General features: G+C 60.6%; 1 protein-coding gene across 1 annotated transcript in view; it reads left to right on the forward strand.

The window, feature by feature from the left end:
• CAMKK1 (calcium/calmodulin dependent protein kinase kinase 1) overlaps positions 1-8069 on the forward strand; it is a 38345-nt gene extending 30276 nt beyond the window's left edge. The window contains exons 10-16 of the mRNA XM_051991578.1: positions 163-362; positions 521-574; positions 1389-1462; positions 1722-1809; positions 3010-3138; positions 5021-5118; positions 6422-8069. Coding sequence (XP_051847538.1) covers positions 163-362; positions 521-574; positions 1389-1462; positions 1722-1809; positions 3010-3138; positions 5021-5118; positions 6422-6479 — 701 coding nt within the window. The 3' untranslated portion in view covers positions 6480-8069. The remainder of the gene's footprint in view (positions 1-162; positions 363-520; positions 575-1388; positions 1463-1721; positions 1810-3009; positions 3139-5020; positions 5119-6421) is intronic.
• The last annotated feature ends 7946 nt before the right edge of the window (positions 8070-16015 follow it).

Raw genomic sequence — 16015 nt, forward strand, 5'->3', positions numbered from 1 at the left:
GAGACTCAGGGGAAAAGGGGGCCCCAGAGGGCACTGCCCAAGAGTGCAGCCTCTGCCGCCATGCTCAGGCGCCCCGGAGCCGGCCCCGGGCAGACGCCGCAGCCAGTTGCCCAGGCCGGCCGCCCCAGAAGCCCACAGTCTCTCCCCTCTCCTCGCCCGCAGTCCATTACCAGAAGATCATCCACCGGGACATCAAGCCGTCCAACCTGCTCCTGGGCGACGACGACCACGTGAAGATCGCCGACTTTGGGGTCAGCAATCAGTTTGAGGGGAGCGACGCCCAGCTGTCCAGCACTGCCGGGACCCCGGCCTTCATGGCTCCGGAAGCCATCTCTGACTCGGTCCAGAGCTTCCGAGGAAAGGTGGGTGCCCGGGCCCTCGGCCAAGCCAGAGCGCCTGGCTCTCCCCCGTCCCCGGCCTCTGGGGCAAAATGAGCAGCGGCTTGGACCCCAGGAGGGCCAAGGGAGCCGGGGCCAGGGCAGCCCGGCACTAGTCAGCCCTACTGTGTGCTCTCTTTCAGGCCCTGGACATCTGGGCTACGGGCATCACTTTGTACTGCTTCGTCTACGGGAAGGTGAGCGGGCCCAGTCTCCTCGCTAACACGACTGCCCCCTTTCCTGCCAGGTGCCAAGGCCTGGGCAGGGCGCCCCACATGGGGCAGAGCGTGCCCGTCCAAAGCTGTGCTCATGCTGGCGGGAAGCCACCCGCTCTCCTACCCTGGGGGACGAGCGCTGCCCCTCCCTCTGACACAGATGGTCTTCATGTTTGTGGGAGGGGGCCAGGCCAAGGGAGAAGGGGTGAGGGCACGCCTAGCCGGTGCCATCTTCCCAGCTCTGCCCACGGGGACTTGCCCTGTATAATGGAGAAAGACTGCACCTTCCTTCCTTTTTTGTTTTCTTTCTTCCTTTCTTCTTTCCTCTCTCTCTTTCTTACTCCTTTCTTCCCTCCTACCTTCCTTTCTTCCTTCCTTCCTTCTCTCCCTTCTTTCTTTGCTTCTCTCCTGTACTTCTTTCCTTCTTTCCTTCCTTCTTTTTTTTTCTCCTTCCTTCTTTTTTCCTTTTTCCTTCCTTCCCTCCCTCCCTCCCTTCATCACTCCTTCCTTCTCTCCTTTTCTCCTTCCTTTATTTGCTTCCATCCTAACTTCCTTTCCTTCCTTCCTCGCTCCTTCCTTCCAACTTTTCACTACTTCATCCCCATTTTTCTGACTTTTAGCCATCCCCACACTGACCTCCAGCCACCCGGTTTCTGCTCGGACCTGCAGGTTGGGCCCCCAGCAGCTTTGTGACTTCTCACTGACTCTCACGACCCCCCCCTCCAGCTCTCCCCGGCCCCCTCTCCCCCATCCCTGTCCCCAGATGACCCTCCTAAAGCCCGGCTCCTTCTTCCAGTGCCCTTTCATCGATGACTCCATCCTGGCCCTCCACCAGAAGATCAAGAATGAGGAAGTGGGATTCCCAGAGCAGTAAGTAAGCCTCCCGTGCAGGCAGCGGCCCAGACTGAGGAGGGCTTCCCCCTCCGCCCTCCCCCTCCCCCCCCCCCCAAGTGACCACTAAGACCACCAGGCAGAGGTGTCCCCGAAGCCTCCCCAAATGGGGCCGGAGGTTGGACTTCCCGCCGTGGGGAAACCAGAAAGCAAACAACTCGGGGTTACCAGGCAAGAGCCGGGCTGCTCATTGTCCTGGTCTGGGGCCGCCCTGCCCACCACGCCCTCTCCCTCCCAGGCCCCTGATCAGTGAGTCTCTGAAGGACCTGATCCTCCGCATGTTGGACAAGGATCCCCAGACGAGGATCGTGATCCCCGAGATCAAGGTGAGTGCCCTGGGCCTCCTTGGGGCGTCGGGAGCAGCTTCCTCCTGGCCTGGCCTGCACCACAGCCTCGGATGCCTCCCTGTCGCCCCCTCCTCTCCGACCCCCCAGCGCCCGCCTCCCGCTGGCAGGGACTGAGGCTCTCCCTTCCCCCCAGCTTCCTCCCTCCCCCTTCCCCCTCCTCCCTGACAGTTCGCTCCTTTGCTGTGTGTGTGATCAGGTCCTTCCATGAGGCCGGGGCGGCCTTAGCTGAACTTTGCACCCCGCCCCGCCCCTCAGTGCCCACCCAGCCCCCACCCAGAAGGCTGAGTGTTAGAGGAGGGGGACAGAGCCGGCCTGGGAAAGCCGAAGGGCGGGGTTGGGGCGGGGACAGAGGGAGTGCTCAGTGATGGAAGACACTGGCAAAGTCAGGGGTGAAAGGAAACCATTGGGACCTTGGAGAGCTCAGGCAGGGCGGGAGCTGGAGCCAGAGAGGGGCCGGGAGGCCCCGAGGGGAGAAACCCAGTGGCCAGAGCCTGGGGGCTGCCCGGAAGCCTCTTTTAGTAGCCTCTGCTGTCCGAGGTGGGAGGGGGAGGCGTGCCCCTGGTCACTGTGCTTCCTACGGGCTCCCCGGACCCCAGGCTCCTCTTCTCAAACACCCCTTCTTCCGCCCTGTCTCTCCTTTGCCTGGAGAAGGGGATGAGCTTCCCTGAGAAGTTCCACGGAAGGCGGTCGGGGCGTCAGGGGTCTCGACCTCATACAACCCGGAGCTTTCCGAGCCGAGGGCGGGGCTCTTGTGGAGAGGGGGCAGAGTCATCAAAGCAAGGGCTGGCCAAGCACCACGGAGGGCCCGAAGGTGCAGGGTGGGAGACGTCCGCTTGATTGGGGGGGGGGGGCGGGGAGAAGTAAGAGGCCGCCTGCGCTGGGGGCCAGCATTCAGGACCAGACGGAAGCCAAGAGTGGGGGTATGGAGGCAGGAGGGAGGGCAGAAGCTGAGGGAGGACTGGGGAGGTTCCATGAGACAGTGGGATCCCAGAATCATGGCGTCAGAATGTCGGGGGGGGGGGGGGCTGGCTGACCAGCTCCTTCCTCTCTCCCTCCCTCCCTTGGCTGACCGGGCCCCTCCCTCCCTCTTCCCTCCCTCCTCCCTCCCTCCCTCCCCTGGCTGACCGGCCCCTCCCTCCCTCCCCTGGCTGACCGGGCCCCTCCCTCCCTCCCATGCAGGTGCACCCCTGGGTGACCAAGAACGGAGAGTGCCCGCTCCCCTCGGAGGAGGAGCACTGCAGCATCGTGGAGGTGACGGAGGAGGAGGTGAAGAACTCGGTGAAGCTGATCCCGCGGCTGCCCACGGTGGTAAGGAGCTGTCCGCGGTGCTGCCGCCGCCCGGGGCTGCCGGGAGGCTGTGGGGGGCGGGGGGCGGGGCAGCGGGCTTGGAGCGGGTGAGGGCTGGCCCAGGGGCAGCTCGGGTCCTAGGAAGCACCTTCCCCAGGCAGAGGCAGTTCTTAGATACCAAAAAAATGTGCACCAATGTTTGCACAAAGCGGCCCCGCTCCCTTTCTGACGCTCAGAGCTCACACACAGTCTGGCAGCCCCTTGGGCGCGGTTCCAAATCTCTCCAGCGCGGTTGGATCAGTTCACAACTCCACCAAGGGTGCATCAGTGGTGCGGTTTCCCCACATTCTCTGACATCCCCCCTTTCCCTAGTCGTGTTACCCACTCTGATAGGGGTGAGATGGTACCTCAGCGTTGTTCTAACTTGCATTTCTCTGATCAATTGTGATTGAGAGGATTTTTTCACATGATTAGAGATAACTTTGGTTTCTTTGCCTAAAACTGCCTGTTCATATCCTTTTTCAACCATTTATGAATGGAGGCGTGGCTTGTATCGTTATAACTTTGACTCGGCTCTCTCTATATTTGATAAATGAGACGTTTAAGAGAGATACATGTTGAAAAACTTTCCCCCACATTTTCCCTTTATAATTTTGGTTGCATTGGTTTTGTCTGTGCAAAAAAAAAGTTAACGTTTATTAATCAATGATCTATTTTACATTTTATAATGTTCTCTATATCTTCTTTGGTATAAATTCTTTCCTTCACGTAAATCTGACAGTTAAACTATTCTGTGCTCTCTTAATTTGCTAATATCAAGCTTTCTGTATAACTAGTATACCCATTTCCTGAGCTTGGTATATCGTGTGAGATGTTGGTGTATACCTAGTTTCTACCATACTGTTTTCTAGTTTTCCAGCATTTTTTGGTCAGGTAGTCAGCTTAGCCCAGCCCGAGGGAACTGCTAATTAGTCGGGTAGGCGTGAGTCAGATTTGAATTTTTCCTGAGGAAAGGTGAGTCAAATTTACAAAAATACAAGTCATTCCTCAATGCTGAGGTACCATCTGACTCTATCAGAGAGGAGTGGAGAGAGTCTTGGACTTGGTCCCGGATCCCCCGCCCCCTCGAACAAATCCCTCTATCTCTGCGACTCAGTTTCCCCATCTGTAAAATGAGTCCCCTGCCAGTCTGAGTCTGTGACTCGGGAACAGCAGGACTGGCCAGATTTTTGGTCACCACTCGGGTCCAAAGTGACCCACGCAGAGCCTCGCCCCCTCCCTGGGCTCAGCAGCAGACGATCACTACCTGCTGTCCTAATCAAATGGATTTTTTTTCTTCCAGCTCTTTATTGACAAAACATAAGCCTGAATGACTTTTCATCATTGACCCTTGCAAAACCTTCTGTTCCAACTTTTGCCCTCCTTCCCCAGATGGCAGGTCGTCCCCTATAGGTTAAATACAATATATTTATACATATTTTTACAGTTATTTTGCTACACAAGAAAAATTGGACTTAGAAAGAAGGTAAAAATAACCTGGGAAGAAAAACAAAGATGTAAACAAATGAGAAAGAGTGCATATGTTAAGTTGTGGTCCACACTCATTTCCCAGAGTTCTCTCTCTGGGTGCCGCTGGTTCTGTTCATTATTGAACAAATGGAACTGGTTCGGATCCTCATGTCGTTTTGTTGTGGAAGGGTATAACGATCTCCCGCTTCTGCTCACTTCCCTTAGCTGCTGGTCACAGAAATGGATTTTCAAAATGGGTGAAAATTCAGTTCTGCCTCTGAACGCACCGACAGCAAAAGGCCCCGGGCGGGAAACCCTGGCTGCCAAGCTGGGTGGTGGCTCCCGGAGCCGCCTCTGCCGCCAGTGCCCCACAGCATGTGCCCCTTCTCTCCAGATCCTGGTGAAGGCCATGCTGAGGAAGCGCTCCTTTGGGAATCCATTTGAAGCCCACTTCAGATCTGAGGACAGGTCTCCATCAAGAAACTTATTAAAGTAAGTCATGGGGCAACGTCGCCCTCCTGTGCAGAAGGGGGGCTCAGGGATAGATCTGGGGGGTTGAGACTGGTCACCCTCGGGTTCCCCTGGGCTCGCCCAGCTGCCCTTGGGTCGCTCTGAGTTACCCCAGTGGTTTTTGAGCGCAGGGGGCCCCAAGCTGCCTCTGCCCGCTCCCCCAAGGCCTCCTGACACTGTTCTTGCCGTGGAACAGGTTGGGGCTGGCCCCCTGCCAGGGTTCGTCTAGCTTCGGGCCCGCAGCCGAAGCACTAGTTTCTCAGGGACTTGAAGGCTGCGATCTTGGAGGTGCCTCAGAGAGACTCTCCTTGTGGCTAACAACCCCAAAGGACACATCGCCCCTTGACCGAGCTGCCCACAAGCTCCAGGGACTGAATGTCTCCGCCCCTGGACACGTCCATGTATCTCCCCCAGACTTCCCCTCCCTGGCAGCCACGCCCCCCCTTGAGTGGACAGGCAAGGGGCGCTTCTCTCTCACCTCCGGTGCCCACGCCCCCCATTCCTACACTTGTTCAGGAAGGGAGCCGGGTGGATGGGGGGCAGAAGCAGGGCCAGCAGGGGTGGGTGGGAGGCTCCCTTGCACCCTCCCCGTCCCGTGGCTTTGGGCTCCCGGAGCCTCTTCCAAGTCCCATGAGCCTTCACTCTCCTTGTTTAAGAAGGTCGATTCTTCCCTGGTCAGCGCGCTCCACTGGAGCTTCTGTGTCCTCCTGATTTGGGGAGGGGTAGGAAAGGGGGAAGGATAAAGCCTCTGTAAATCCCGGGATTAGAGTTAGAAGTGACTTAGAGAAGTGTTCGCCTTCTTCCAGCCCCAGCTTGGAATGACCCTCCCCCCAAACAACTGTGCCATGTCTGCCCAAGAATTATGGTTGGGGTCCCCCCCAGCTGGGGTGGGGACAGGTACATGAGCTGGAGAAGCCTGGGGCCTTCCTCCTGGAGCCCTGACTGGCCCTGGCAAGGCCCACTGGGTCCTGCTTGTCCTCCAAGGTTCCCGAGGGGAAGGGGCTGTATCAGGGGCCGGGGCTCCCCCTCCAGCAAAGACTCACCCCCTTGGGGTCCAGGAGGTTGGAAAGGGCTTGGGGCCCCTCCTCCTTGGCCCCAGGATGCAGAGCTCAGCTTAGGGGCAAACTGCCAGAGCCTGGAGGGGGCGGCCCCCCAGGCAGGCTCCTGACACCCCAAGTCTGAGCCCCCAGGCCTGGGGGTTGTTTGTAACAGTAGTAAGGGCGGGGGAACAGAGCTCAGGGTGGTTGGTTCGTGGGGCAGAAGGTTCAGCTGGCCCTCCCCGCAGGAAGGATGCCTGTAACAAAGAAGTGCCTGAGCCCCGAGAGGACCAGCCCGCCTCCTGAGCTCCCCCCGGCCCCCTCGGGGGTCCTTGCACCGCTGCTGTCGCCATTCATCCCGGGATCATGCGCCCACTCCCATGGACCGCCACTGAGGAGCCAAGGTTGTGAAGAGGAGGGACGTGTGGGAAGGGAGGAGGGAGGGGAGGGGCCGCCGGCCCTGGAGCTTTGGGGACCTTGTTTACAGCCAGGCCTGGGCCGAGAGCCAGCCCCGGAATCTGCGCCTCATCTCCCCCGCCCCCGACTGATGAATGTGTTTAATTTATGATTCAGTGGAGCTGCCGCCCCTCGCAGGGGGGGGCTCAGAAGGTGGGAGAGGAAACTCTTCCTGCTCATTACCCGGGGCCCCTGCAGCTGGGGGCGGGGAGGAGGACCCCGGAGGGGCAGGGATGCTTTCCGCGGACTCTGGTCTCCCCCCACCCCAAGTGTGTTTACAAGGGGGAGTGATCACCCACCTCCCAGGCCTGCTTGTCTGCTGCCCCACCCAGTTACCTCTGCCCGGGGCAGCCGCCAAGGTAAAGGCACCCCCACCCGGCAGAATGAGCGGCAGTGGGAGACACCCCCTGACCCTTCTGGAGGAAAGAGGCCGGGCCCTTGTCCTCGGCCATAACTGGAATCAGAATCCTTCCCCCGGGGAAAGAAAGCAGCCCCGACCTCCCCATTTCTCCTCAGGAGAGACGCGGAGGCAGCGGGAGCCTCGGGCAGTCTGGGAGCTCGGGGCTCCTTGGGCAGCCCCTTAGGAGGTGACTTCTCGTCTCGCCCTCGGGCCGGGGGGCTCTGCACTAAATTGGCCTAAATGGGCGCCCGTTCAGGGCCTCCCGATGGGGCCGACCCTCCGGCCCCCCTTGCACTGACCCACCTCCCTCTGCAGCCAAGGGCAGGGCTGCTCCCTCTCTCAGGCCCCTCTATGCAGCTTGATTTGGGCGCTGACCGTGGTGCTGGGGCGGAGGGGGCGGGTTAACCCTGCACCAAGTCCAGTCGTGGGGCCTGAGGAGGGGGAGATTGCAGGCCCCCAGCACCCCAAGAACACCAGGTCCCAGAGCCTCCAGCTGCGGGAGCAGAAAAAGGAAACGTTGCGACGCCTAAAAACCCGACCATCCGCATTCCCATCTGCCAAGCAGCAAATTCTGAAAGCAGGGAGTTCACAGAAAAGGGGTCTGGGGGGGCAAACCCCACGGCCCCCCAGCCCCGCGCTTCCTCCACGTGCCTGTCTGCACGCTCTGCATGCTCTGTCTCGCACCTCCTTTGCTCCGAGTGGCCCCTGAGGAGGCCAGAGGGAGCCACGGTGAGACCAGGGGGGGCCCTGACTCAGGGGCCGCTCTGGGCCAAGCCCACAGACTTGAGCAAAGAGCAGCCCCCCCCCAAGGCCTCCTCCAAGGGTGTCTCAGTGCTGGCCCTTGTACCCCAGAGGAGACCCTCGCGGGGACCCCCTGTTCTGAATCCCTGTTCCCTGCAGGCTTAGGAGTTTGAGAGGGAGTGGAGCGACCCCCAGGTGTCTGACCCGTTCGGAGATGGGGGGGAGGGGGGAATGGAGCGCTGTGTATTGTGGGAGGACAGAAGCCTGTACATACTCATTAAAATGTAGATACGCAAGAACCAGTCTCCGTCACTTCTCCCCAGCTGGGCCTCGGCAGCTGTGAGAGGGAAGGAGGCCCTCAAACTCCCCCCCAGCCTGACCCAGAACGAGCCTCACGGCTCCGGGCCCAAAATAAGGGGGGAGCAAACAGACCCTTTTCAGGAACCTCTGGGCCTCCTGCTTGGCCCAAGGCCTCCCCTGAAGGCTCCTCCACCGGCCTCCATGTCAGGGAGAAGCCATGTCTGAGCCTTAGGCCCCGGGGAGCTGAGGGGGGCTCGGCCGGCACAGACCCGGCTCCCGTGGGAGGGGCCCTTCACCCCAGGGCCACAGAGAACCGGCTGCCCCCTCCTGGAAGGGCGCAAAGACAAAGATCCTCATCCGCCTCCCAGCTTCTCTTGGCCGAGGGCTCCTTTCCCACCCGGGGCCCAAACGCGCCGCTCTCCCCCACCCAGAGGGCTCTGACCTCCTAGAGCTGTTGCCACAATCAGGGGCCGAGCGGCAGACTCCGGGCCTCCTTTAGCTCCGTGGAGGGGAGGGGCTTGCTCTGGGGGAGGGTCCTGATTCTTAAAGGAGCGCCCCCCCCCATTTGGGGAGATTTCCTCCAGCTGCCCCAGAGGGCCGGAGAACTGGGGGAGAAGTCCAAGCCCTTCGGAGGCCGGCCCGGGGCGCCCGGGGGGAGAATCCCAGCGAGAGCCGGCCCAAAGCACAGTCAAGAGGCCGGGAAGGGGCGAGGAGGGTGGGGAACACAGGCGGCAAGGGAGGCTCCCGGACCCCAAGGGCGGGGCTCGCTGCGGGCCACCAGCTCCCGGAGGGAACGATAGACAGGGAGGGCAGACACAAGGGGAGGGGCCGCAGGACAGTGACTGCGGGGGGGGCGCCCTCCTGTGGCCCAAGCCTGTGAGGAGTTCTGGGGGCTGCCCCGGGGAGGCCCCACCCATGGTGGGGAGAGAGACCCTGTGGTGAGGGTGGGGCACATGCTCCAGGGGCTTCTGGGAGAAGTCCCCCACAACACCGAAACTGAGGCGCCTGCGGGGATGAAAACGGCGGCAGCGCTGCCTCGGCCTCCACCTCTGAGGGCCCCACGAGAGCACGACCGGGAAGGGGGAGGGGTGCCGCCTGCCACTGGGCACTCCACGTCACTCACACGTCATGTGACCTTAGGGAGGGGCACTGACCCAGTGGAGGAGGAAGCTCAGTCAGGAAAACAGGAAGCAGGGGCTGTGCCGACCAATCAGATGTCACGGTGAGTAAGTTCTTCCGGCTGGGGACTCCGGATGGATTTTTCAGGTGGCACAGCGTGACCTTCTTCCCAGCAGGCCCCGCTTCTGTGTCCAGTTCGAAGGGAAATCTGTTCCGTGATCAGAAGGTTCCGGGCCCGCTGGTTGCGCACGGGGAACAACTGAGGCTGCCCGGAGAGGGGACGGGAATGGCAGGTGCCAGCGTGAGCCAAAGTGGGGAGAGAACGGACGGACGGGTCCCTGTTGGGGCACGTGGGAGCCCGCCTAGAGGCAGCAAGACCTGGGTTCGAATCCAGTCTCGGACACCTGCTCCCTGGGTGACCCTGCGCACGTCACTTCACCGCCGTCTGCCTCAGTTTCCTTCTCTGTAAAGTGGGGATCGCTGCGCCCCCTCCCAGGGCCGTGGTGCTGACACTGATCAAGGACTGACGTCATCCCCTTCTTCCTGTGGGGGGGGTCAGAGAGGGAGAAACAGGGCTGAGATGGCTGCGCCAAAGTCAGAGATAAGGAGAGAGACAGAGACAGAGAGAGACAGAGATAGAGATAGAGATAGGGAGAGAGACAGAGATAGAGAGAGACAGAGAGAGAGAGACAGAGATAGAGATAGGGAGAGACAGAGATAGGGAGAGAGACAGAGACAGAGAGAGACAGAGACAGAGATAGGGAGAGAGACAGAGATAGGGAGAGAGACAGAGACAGAGATAGAGATAGAACTAGGGAGAGACAGAGAGAGAGAGAGACAGAGAGAGAGAGACAGAGATAGAACTAGGGAGGGACAGAGAGAGACAGAGATAGGGAGAGAGACAGAGACAGAGAGAGACAGAGACAGAGATAGGGAGAGAGACAGAGACAGAGATAGGGAGAGAGACAGAGACAGAGATAGGGAGAGAGACAGAGAGAGACAGGCAGAGATAGAACTAGGGAGAGACAGAGAGACAGAGATAGGGAGAGAGACAGAGACAGAGAGAGACAGAGAGAGAGAGACAGAGATAGAACTAGGGAGGGACAGAGAGAGACAGAGATAGAACTAGGGAGAGACAGACAGAGATAGGGAGAGAGACAGAGACAGAGAGAGACAGAGACAGAGATAGGGAGAGAGACAGAGAGAGACAGGCAGAGATAGAACTAGGGAGAGACAGAGAGAGACAGAGATAGAATAGGGAGAGACAGAGATAGGGAGAGAGACAGAGAGAGACAGGCAGAGATAGAACTAGGGAGAGACAGAGAGAGACAGAGATAGAACTAGGGAGAGACAGAGAGAGACAGAGATAGAACTAGGGAGAGACAGAGACAGAGATAGGGAGAGAGACAGAAACAGAGATAGAACTAGGGAGGGACAGATAGGGCGAGAGTCACAGAGATTGAAATGGAGAGACTGGGAGACAAAGATAGGGAAAGAGAGAGGGAGAGACAGGAAAAAACAGAGAGTGATAAGGAGAGATGGGGGAGAGAAAGATGAGGAGACAGATGGGGAAGAGACAGGAAATCATAGAAAAATCACAGAGAATGACAGGGAGAGAGAGAGACAGGAAGAAAAAGAGTGGTAAGGAGAGACAGAGAGACAGGGAAAGGGAGAGACAGAACCATAGGGAGCGATGAGACGGGGAGAGACAGGCCGATGGCTCGGGTAGCCACCCTGCTTCTTGCCCGCCCCTGGCCCGGCACAGTGGCTGCGGCGCACAGAGCTCCAGCCCCGAGATCAGATCCGGCCTCAGACCCCGCTTCCTGCTGGGCGACCCTGGGCAAGGCCCTTAACCCCAACTGCCTCAGGGGGAAAAAGAGGCCCGGGTGGTCCAGCGCCCGCCCCCCTCCCCCCCCCCCCACAAGGAGCAGAGGATTTGAACGCAGACCTGCCCAACCCGCCGACCCATCCTGGGAGAAGGTCCCTGTTCCTCCCCTCGCACACACGACTCCCGGGTTCCTGCAGAGATGTTGTCCGGACTTCCCGCTGGACTCGAGTTGGGGGCCCAGCCCCCCCGCCCTGCCCCCAGCCGCTGCCTTCCCAGGGCCGCCCTTCTGCCCTGCGTCCCTGGCTCCGGCCACAGGGGGGTGAGGCAGGCCAAGGAGCTGGAGCCTCCGCCCGGGCCCTCTTTGCCTTTGCCGTCGGGGAGAATTTTATGGCCTGGTGGCCCCGCCGACCTTTTGTTCCTTGCTTCCCTCGTGAGGGATAATCTCGTGTCCTCGCCCCATTGTGAAAGAAGCTGGAGAACCGAGTCAGACCCCAGATCATTAACAGGAATGTCAGGGAAGGGGGGGTGACTCACCCCCAGACGCAAACCGGGATTCCCCCCCGCGTTTCTGCAACCCTGCAAGTCTCAATGGTCAGATCTTATCGGAGCCGGAGTCCTGGGCGGGGGCCGGGTGTTAACTTCCCCTCCTCCGACCTTTCGGCCTCCAGCCCCTGTGAGGGAAAAGGAGAGAATCAAATCCCGCTAGGGATGCCCAGGGAGGGCTGGGGCTGCAGAAAGAAAGGCAGAGGCAGGGAAGAAAGAAGGGAAGGAAAAGAGGGACAGAATGGGGGGGGGGGGAGAAGGAAGGATGGAAGAAAAAAGAGGAAGGGAAGGAAGGAGGAAAGAAAAGGAAGGAAGGAAAGGAGAAGAAAAAGAGGAAAGAAGGAAGGGAAGAAGCAGACATTATACATTAGGAACATGACTGCACATTGTCTCCTGCGCAGAGAGTGAGGGGCCAGGACTTTCTGATCACGTGGGGACCATTAGGGCAGGGGGGTGAGCCCATGGAGAGAGCCCTTTCAGAAGGTCTCTGGGCAGCTGCTAGGAAGCGCTGGGCCCCGCCCTCCCCAGATGCCCCATCCCCGGCTCTCTGGAGCTTTCAGAAGCGAGCTCGGGGCCTTCTCTGGCTGGGCCCCCGGCTCCCAAAGCGACACAATGGACCCCAATCGCCCTTTGGATCAAACGCCAAATCCTGGGCCGTCGTTCAAAGCCCTTCACAGCGCGGCGCCCGTCGAACTTCCCAGCCCTGGGCGACGTGCGCAGCTGTGGCGCGGTCCCCGACTCTGGCCCCTCGTCCCCCTGCCAGGCTGGGAGGTCAGGGCGGGGCGAACAGTTCACCCCCGGGCTGGGTATCAGGACCGACGGCTCATAGCTCCCGAGCCCCCACCCGGGGCTTCCTATTTAACAAACAAGCCAAGGTGAAGTCGTCCCCTTACTAGGGAACACCCGGGCGGGCACGAATTCACAGAAACCTAGTTATTGGCCGCGGCTGGCACACACTGGGTCCTCAGCCCTTGGATTTCTAGTTTCCCAAACGCTCCCCCACTGGCCCCAGAGTTGGCCACTCTCTCAGGGAAAAGCCTCTAAGCCCGGGATCTACCAAAGTTCTGCCGGGCTCTGCGGGATCCCTTCCCAGGCCAGGGGGCCCACAAAAGGCCTCAGGGCAAGGCCACCCTCGCCCGGCAGCCCTTCCCCCAGCGGCGGATCGGGCGCCTCTCAGCTCTCCGACTCAGAGCCTTCCTCTGGTCGGACCGTGAGCCCACGGTAACCGCAGCCTCCCACCGAGTCAGAACCAGAACCTCCCCAACGCCTGCGGGCCGCTCCAGTCCAACAGGGCCCTTTCCCCTCGGACTCTTCCTCAGCCCTCCCACCCCAGGTGGGAGCTTTGGGCGTCCCCTCTCAGGCTGAGAAACCTCAGACCCGCCTTTCTGTCAGGAAGGACACAAACGCTTCTTTGATTCCGTTTCCCAGCAATAATTTCCGAGTCCAGGAAACAGGCCCCGGCGCATTGGCCTTTGGCAGGCCCTCCCTGCAGGAGCCCAGTCACCCTCCGGATCAAACGCCAGCCCCTCGGCCGTTGTTCAAAGCCCTTCACGGCGCGGCGCCCGTCTAACCTCCAGCCCTCGGCGGCGTCCCCCCCCCTTCCCCCCCAGGAGTCTGGGCTGCTACTGTATACACTTATATGTTATATTGTTATACTTCTTGCTTGCGCACATGTACCCCCCCCCCATAGAGACTCCTTAATGGCAGAGCTCCTCCTCCTTTCCCTCAGGACCCCCGGGAGCGGCCCGCGGGCCCCACCAATAACTACCCTCTGTGAGGGGAGCCCCGGGCGGGCCGAATGGAAGCAGGGGGCCGGATCAGCCCTCCCACCCTCCATTCACTTCCTCCGGCCACCATTGCCCAGTGACCCCGCCGAGCTCTGGGGAACATTCCAGCCCCCAGATCCTGAACGGTTCTCAGGGAAGGCGGGGATGTGGACTAGGAGGGGGCGGGGGAGGGGGGATGCGGGATAATTGAGGGGGCGCGGGATGATCCATCCGGAAATAGCCTGGCGGGTTTCGCCCGGAACCCTCGTGGCCAAAGCCCGGCGGGGGAGGGGCCGCAGTCCGGACTGGCATAGGGAGTGTCCGCACCGAACCACGGGTCAGGGCAGCGCGAGGGGTCCCCGTAATGGGCCCCGAATCACAAGACTGGGCGCGGCCACACCCCTCGCCTCACCTGGGACCCGCCCAGACAGTCAGCAAAATTCCCAGAGGGTCCGAGCTCTCCCTTGGACCCTGGACCTCCACTAGAGTCAGCCAGTCCCGGGGTTGGTTTCTCGTGTCCCCCAGAGCTCCCGGAGCAGGAAGTTGGGGGCTGGGAGCCTGGACAAGTCCCCAAATTCCTGGAATTCCTCCAGGCCGGGAAGGGGCGTGTCCTGATAAAGAGGCGGTGGCTCCATGTGACTGCCCCCCCCCCCAACCTTAGGTCCCTGGGACAAGACGAGCCCCGAGGCTGCTCCTCCGGGGCCCCTGGGCCCCACTTCCAAGGGTGAACTTCTGCTTCGGGGACTAAGGTCTGGGGGCGGGGACAGTCCCACACAGTCCGCACACCCGCCCGTCCTCCCCTAGCGCTCCTCCCCACCAAAGCCAGCCCCCCAGGTCACAGTGGCCGACCCTGTCCCTGGGCTGCTCTGCTGAGGGCCCGTCTCGGGTTGGGGCAGATGGGGGGCAGACTTCCAGCGCTCCCCTGGGCTTTAAAAAGCGGCCAAGCTAGTCCCTCCCTGCTGAGGCTCCGGGGTGACCTGGGGGCCCGAGACCCCGCAGAGACGGCTCCAGTCTGTGCCCGCAAAGCTGTCCCGGGGACACGCCCACGGCTTGACCAAGGCCAGCAGGAGGGGCTGAAGCTGGAGAGCCCAGAGAGGAGGTGTCAGGGTCCTGGGGCTGAAGGAGCGCCCCCCCCTTCTCCACTGCCCTGCTCCCCAATCACGGGGCTTCAGACCTTCCAGGGGCTCTTGTTTCTCGCCTTTCTCTCACTGTGACCGTCCCTTCACCCGCACCTCTCACTCACCCAAGTGCTGCCCATCCTCTCGGAAGCACAGGGGCCCCATGACCTCTTCCCTGGCAAGGATCCAGGGGTCCACAAGCTAGAGCTGAACCCCCAGTTCTGCAGAGGAAAAGCCGGGGCGCAGGGACTCACAGGGAATCACATTACAGAAAGATCTGGTTTCTGAGACAGCACCTCCCCGAGCCACACGGCCACAGCCTCCCCAGCCAAGGCTCCTGCCGGGAGCTCATTCCCTTAAAGAGGACCAACTTCCAGCCAGGTGCCTTTCGCAGCCTCTGAAGGCTCCCACCTCCTTCCAGAACCCCCAAGCCTGCCCCTTCCACTGTGAAGGGCCCGCTCAGAAGCCCAGCGGCCCTTCTGCCTCCCCTCCCCCCCAGCAGCAGGCCCTGGGGCGGGGCGGGGCTGGGCCCGGGCCCCGTCACTGTCGGGCACTGAAGGCTCATTCATGTGGGGCTTCCTGTGTGCCGCACCCCCGCACTGGGGCAAGGCTGTTTCTTTTGGCCCGGCCTGACCAAGGAAATTTCCAGGCCCAGAAAGTCTGGTCTGGAAAGAGCAGCAGACTCCACTGTCGGCCTCCCACCTACCCCTCCTACCGCAGTCTGGACAGCCCGGGGTGAGTTTGGGTCATCCCAGACCTCGGCTCCTGGGTACCCTCCCTCAGGGCTGGCCTTCCACGGACAGGAGTCCCGGATCCAAGCCCCTCCCCAGGGCAGCCCCTCCTGGGGCCTCCCCCCAGGGACAATCCCTCCAAGGCTGGGGGGGGCAGTCCTCCTGCGTTGTCACCCCCAGATCTTCTTTATCACGTGCACTCACTGACGCCCCACCATACCTTAGGGGGAGGGAGGCAGCTGAAGGGGCCCGGCCTGCCTTTGCACAAATAAGGAAACTGAGGCCGGTCGGGAGAAGGGACCTTCGGTAAAAGGTCAAGCCCAGTTACTATCACAGCCAGAAGCCGAGGGCTTGAGCAGATGGACAGTACAACACAGGGAGTTACCTTGGAAGCACTCCAGACTAGGTCTGTTTCCTTGGGGCCAGAAGTTGTGGGGCCCAGATTGCCGTAAAGGGAGCACGGGCAAGGAGCTGGGGCCGGGAGTACACCCGGGAACCTTCCGCGGGCCTCCTAGGCTCCGGGGTGCGAGCAGGTGGTTTAGCAGATTAGCTTTTTGTAAAAGACCAATTGTGAAGCACTGAGCCTCGGAAGAACGAAGATCGCGGGACCTAGCCGCCATTACCCAGCACTGGAAATCAATCAGCAAAATTGCCCCAGGGCAAATTAAAGCAGCTGTCGCTCCTTTGCATTGAACAGACCTCAAGCCTTAAAAAATAAAAAAATAAATAAATAAAACTCTCACCATAGACAGCTTTTATGGAGAGAGAGAACAGACCTCAAATCCTGAGGTTCCTAAAGAGAAAGCAAGGGAGATATGAGCTGGTCCCCATTTCACAAGG

The sequence above is a fragment of the Antechinus flavipes genome, chromosome 3 (assembly GCF_016432865.1).
Source record: "Antechinus flavipes isolate AdamAnt ecotype Samford, QLD, Australia chromosome 3, AdamAnt_v2, whole genome shotgun sequence".
NCBI classification, from domain to species: domain Eukaryota; kingdom Metazoa; phylum Chordata; class Mammalia; order Dasyuromorphia; family Dasyuridae; genus Antechinus; species Antechinus flavipes.